The following is a 5254-nucleotide window of genomic DNA, read 5'->3' on the forward strand; positions in this document are numbered from 1 at the left end:
ATTTTGTTGTAACTTTCTCCAATTTTACTAAAGAGGAAATACCCAATTATTCTCTATTGTTTTAGGAAGATCTCCATGTGAATCCGTTACTACGTTGTCCAAAAGTGGCCAAAAGTTTAAAAAAATTCAACTATAAATTCACTAAATGAAGGTAAAAATGCATTTAATGCATCTCTATCTTGAAACTCAACTTTGCACAACAAGTAGAAAAGGATTCCAACATCTTGTAAAGCTTCCTTTGATGAATTCACTGTAGCTTAAATATAAATTATTGAAGTCATCACATCCTAATTTCTCTAAGTCGCGGCTAATAGAAACTTAAACACATAAAAGAGAGTCATAAAAGAGAGTCAAATTTCTTTGGTTTAAAAGAAAAGCATAAATACATTTTATTTTACAAATTCAAAATAAAGTTTGAGTTTGAATACGTTACGACGGGTAACAAAACAATTTAAAATATTGAAGTAGTTGAAAGCACGGTGTATGACACATACTTTTGATGGCTTTCATCCTCAACTGACTCCTTTTTACCATCTGAAAAAATATGAGGAAACTTGAATAAATATCAGCTTAATAAGTAATATATTTGTAAGCTCTTAATCCTATCTATGGTGGATGTTAGGGTACCACAGACTCATTACTTATCATGCGCTTGTTCTTGTCGTGAGAACTTAGGTCTATAGGTTTTATTCTTGAGTTTTTAGTTCTTATCATGGTTTTGGCCCAAGGACTTTGGTCATGGGTTCTAAGTTCTTGAACATGGTTATGAACTACGGACCTTGGTTATGATGTTTTGTGTTCTTAGTTATGAGAATTTGAATATCAATCTTTGGTTCTTGGTTCTTGGTTCCTGGTTCCGACTCTTAATTATTGTCTCATCCTTAGTTTTTGTTCTTACTACTTGTTTCTTGTTTCTTGTTTTATTCTCTAAGACATTTCCCCTAAGATTTACGGTACAAAACATGAACCTGACAACCAATGTTCAAAATGTGTTCCAAGAGACACAATTTGAAAACCTACATCCAAAGCTTCATGCGTTCCAAGTGACCTAATTTGAACCTGCATTTGGGGCTTCATGTGTTCCTTGTAATACAATCTGAAAACCTACGCCCAAGGTTTCTTATGTTTCAAGCGTTGTAGTCCAAAACATACATCCAAGATGTCTTACATTCCAAGCAACACAGGTTGAAAACCTATGTCCAAGACTTCATACGTTCTAAGTGGCATAGTTTGAATATCTATGTCTAAGACTTCTTACGCTCCAAGCGTCGTAGTCTAAAACCTGCATCCGAGGATTCTTACGTTCCAAGCGAAGCAATTTGAAAAACCTACATCTAAGGCTACATTCCAAGCAACGTAGTCTAAGTCATGAACATTTTGTACCATGGGAGGTCTAAAGATTCTTAGGTTCCGAGTTTGAGGACCTTTTGTGTAGTACCTAGAAGTTTTCTTTTTCTTAGTAAACTTAGAATTTATATTGGGTTGTTTCTTGGTTCTCGTCCTTAGAACATTTTCTTAATTTCTTCCGTTCTTGGATTCCTGCTCCAAGAATTATTCTTAAGGTACAATTATGGCAAAATTTTTATCATAAATTCTCAAACCCTAATCCAAGCTCACAAAAGTCATGAATATTTTATGGTATCGTTATATAGTCTTTGAAGTTCGAGAGAGACCATGAGTCTTTCTAAGATTCATTAGGGCTAGTTTTGTCTTTTCCCTTAAGCATTGCCTTATACCCCTACATATTCTAGTTCCATTAAGATCTTGCATAATTATCATACCTTTGAGGTTCCTTAAGGCTTTGAAAAACAACTTAGTGTCACGATTCAAGGCTTTGAAAACTCTGACCGTGACTAAAAAGATGAAAGCGAAAACAAATAAAAATAAAATGGAAGAAATGTATAATAAAAGATAAAAATTCAATCAAATTAAAATAAAAGAAAAAACAAGTTTGTTGTTTCAAATATTACAAATGGGATACAAATATTAAAGATAATACAAAAGACTCCAAAATGTAAAAATGGATAGACGTTCCGAAACAATCCCTCTGTGACCGCACAGCTCTAAAACGCTCCTCCACCTCGATTGGCTGCCTACGAACACCTGAAAAGAAAGGAAAATTGGGATAAGTATAAAAATTATACTCAGTAAGCCACCTATTCTAGGCTTAATAGATTCCCACGGACTTCTCTTTGGCTCTAGGACGTCTAGTTCTGATCTTATCCTCTTGGGGTTATTCTGGTTCTCCGTCCTTTCATTTAAATCATAAAAGTTCCTTATGTCAAGCTATGAATGACCAGTGTCTCTCTACGAGGCACTACCTCTACATGACTATCTGAGACTATATGGTATCTTACCTAGGGGTATGTTGAGTACCTCTTAGGTCCATGATAGTTCCCCTTATCGAGGGGCCCAACTGCTCTCTTATCCAATGCAGCTAATGGGCTATACGATGTGGGCTCACGTTTCCCATGAGAAATGGCTAGGAGCAGTGGGTACAGATCAGGAACCCCTAGTCCCCCACGAAGTTATAGACACCGTTCATACAACTAGCAGGCTAAGAACACTCTTAAAGTATTTCGTTTGTCATTGTGATTTGTTAGGCTCCTAGGGAAATGTTATGTTTAAACTCAGTGATTCACTCTAACCACAAATCCCTAAACTTATCATAATAATGAGTCATGAAAATTATTGGGTGTGCACACATTGGATTATCGAGAGTCAACATACATAATTCATACAGAATATACATTAATGCTCAACGAGGCGATGACATCCATCAACACCCGGAGCGTAGAGTTCACAATTTCCAATCCTCCTTTCAGCATGAATTAAACACATGCATACATATACAGTGGAAGCATAAAACATGAATACATTCAACTTCACACTATGGATCCTTACTCATATTACCTAAAATCATTTCCGGGAAAAGCTACCGCCTAGGGTGAAATTACTAGCATGCATGCATCTAAGCAATCCCTACAAGTATTCATTCCTAAAAATCCATACGGTGACTTACATGATTAACGCATGCCCTTTCGTTTAGCGTTCCTATGCGAATAGGGTGTCCAAAAATATTGATTTTTCTCAATTAGTCCTAATTCACATAAAAATTTGGTTAGGATTGGAATCGGGGTAATAATTAGGCAACAGAGTACATCTCATTTCTTCGAAACCGGAGCCACTATGACTACACCTTTGAGGCTCACAACTTAAGAGAGTTCTATTGACATGACTACGCTAAGATAAGAACATGAATCTAATACCATGCAAGGAATAACAGATATTCACAATGGTATGATATTGTCCACTTTGAACATAAGCTCTCATGACACTATTTTTATATGACCTAATATTTTTCCATTTCATTTCCTCTCTTTTCTTTCCCGGGTTCAATACTCTATTCTATTCTCGGATCTCTAAAATTACTCACTCATTTTTTTCTTTCTTATTCAAACTCGAAAAAGAACAAGTTAACGTAATAGATTTGGTAAAAAATAGCATCAATGTTGCACGAGAGATTCCTCACTTTTACTACACATAACACAAACGATCTTCTTCACGCCATCTTCTCTTGGAAGTGAAAGTTTGCACCGCTGTTGTGTGTACTGACCTTTTCTTCTTACTAACGATTAGAATAATTTTTAGTAATAGGGAAAGATCAAAGGAGTCGTTTTAAGATTGAGGATAAGTAGTGATGTTTAGATGTATTATTGAAATGATTCTATGATTTTAAAATCTAGAGAGCGGAATTGACCTATTGTCCAAATTCAAGGACTATATGGCAAGCCCACCGCTAGTAAATATTGTCCTCCTTGGGTTTTCCCTTTTGAGCTCCCTTTCAAGGTTTTTAAACGCGTATGCTAAAAAGAGGCTTTTTACACCCTTATAAACAATGTTTCGTTATCCTTCCCAACCGATGTAGGATCTCACAATTCACCATCCTTGGAACCCAGCGTCCTCGCTGACATGTGTAGAACCAATGTACTACTCAATGTAGAACTACCCAATCCACCCCCTTAGGGGCCTAGTATCCTTGCTGGCACACTGTCCCGTGTCCACCCCTTTTGAGGATTAGCCTCCTCGCTGACACATCGTCCCATGTCTGGCTCTTATACTATTTGTAATGCTTCAAGCCCACCGCTAGTAGATATTATCCTTTTTGAATTTTTCCTTTTGACCTTCCTCTCAAGATTTTTAAAACGCGTCTGAGAGAGTTTTCCACTTATCTTATTATCGAAGATTTGACAAAATCACGAACGAGATTGAAACTTAAAAAGTTAGGAGAAACATATGATATTAAAGTTAAACTATTAAGTACCAAATTTGAAAATATGAGCAAACGAAGGACGAATTTGACTATTAAAGAGAGAACAAAAATCAACACGTATATAGTAGCCATGGGGCCTCGGCGGTCCCACTAGAAAGCACCTGAGTTAGAGTAGAGCCCGGCCTTGTGGCTTGTCGTACAGTTCTGATCCCTCTTTTCCTCCAAAGCCCTGACCGATAGAAAAAGGTTATCGATGATCAGGTACAGCTCTGCTTCCTCCATTTTAATACTGCCCATTTGAATCGATACTGTTCCTCTATCCTGTGCTTCCACGTGATTATTATTGTCCATGATTCTTCATCTTCATCTTCATACACAAGCAATCATCCAATTCAAATCCGAATCCAAATCCCCATTTTCCCTGCACCGAACGTGGTCGACTCCTTGCATCGAAGCGGTTGCTGCTTTTTTTTGGCTGTTTTGGATTCCTCAGCGCTTTTCTTTGACTGGTACAGGTACTTGTATTTGCATGCCTTTCAATCCTATAATGATGTCTCACCATCCGCGCATCGAACAGTGATTTTAGATGATCCATTTGGAGAGAGAGAAGAGAGAGCGAGAGGGTCAATTGTGGATTCGGAGTTGGAGCTGTACTGTGGTAATGAGCTGCTAACTTTATTATGGTTACAAATGCCTTCTTTTCTTATTTTATGATAACCGAATTCGATGGTGGGGGACAAGAAGTGAAAAGGGAATTCTCTTGTTCTTTCTCTTTGTCTCGAGGGGTTTTATGGGCTTCTCCCTCACTCTCACTATTTACTCTTTCGATCTTTTCTCCCTTTTGCTTAGCCTATAAGAGGTATCTGTTCATATATCTCGTATCGATTCCTGGTTAGTTTATTTCTTCTGATGTAAATCAATTCAGTTTGTAATTTTGTGTATTGCCTGATATGTTTTTTTTTTTTTTTTTTTTTTAATTTT

General features: G+C 36.9%; 2 protein-coding genes across 10 annotated transcripts in view; one reads left to right on the forward strand and one right to left on the reverse strand.

Moving 5' to 3' along the window:
• Positions 1-1216: 1216 nt before the first annotated feature.
• Positions 1217-4649, reverse strand: LOC111467105. Its single transcript, XM_023111893.1, has 3 exons — positions 4435-4649; positions 2031-2103; positions 1217-1340 (listed from the first exon to the last, which is right to left on the reverse strand). The coding sequence occupies exons 1-3, from the start codon at positions 4622-4624 to the stop codon at positions 1217-1219; spliced, it is 387 nt and encodes a 128-aa protein (XP_022967661.1). The 5' UTR covers positions 4625-4649.
• The window catches only part of LOC111467034 (phosphatidylinositol 4-phosphate 5-kinase 8-like), a 24577-nt gene continuing 23767 nt past the window's right edge, over positions 4445-5254 (forward strand). For 2 of the 9 annotated variants that reach the window (XM_023111812.1, XM_023111809.1), the window contains exons 1-2: positions 4563-4782; positions 4851-4931. The gene's annotated coding sequence lies outside the window, so the exon portion shown is untranslated. Of the gene's footprint in view, positions 4535-4562; positions 5165-5254 lie in introns of those variants that run through there. The other 7 variants (XM_023111807.1, XM_023111810.1, XM_023111811.1 and 4 more) reach the window with 7 other exon arrangements.

Source organism: Cucurbita maxima, unplaced genomic scaffold (genome assembly GCF_002738345.1).
Source record: "Cucurbita maxima cultivar Rimu unplaced genomic scaffold, Cmax_1.0 Cma_Scf00032, whole genome shotgun sequence".
NCBI classification, from domain to species: Eukaryota; Viridiplantae; Streptophyta; class Magnoliopsida; order Cucurbitales; family Cucurbitaceae; genus Cucurbita; species Cucurbita maxima.

What these genes read in the sequence shown, in the direction of transcription:
- LOC111467105 (XM_023111893.1), bottom strand. Translation starts at nt 4,624, where the DNA reads ATGGACAATAATAATCACGTGGAAGCACAGGATAGAGGAACAGTATCG. An exon ending in CGGGCTCTACTCTAACTCAG is followed by an intron (nt 2,104 to 4,434) that starts GTGCTTTCTAGT and finishes CTTTCTTTTCAG; the next exon opens with GTGTTCGTAGGCAGCCAATC. An exon ending in CAGAGGGATTGTTTCGGAAC is followed by an intron (nt 1,341 to 2,030) that starts GTCTATCCATTT and finishes CTTGGAATGTAG; the next exon opens with CCTTAGATGTAGGTTTTTCA.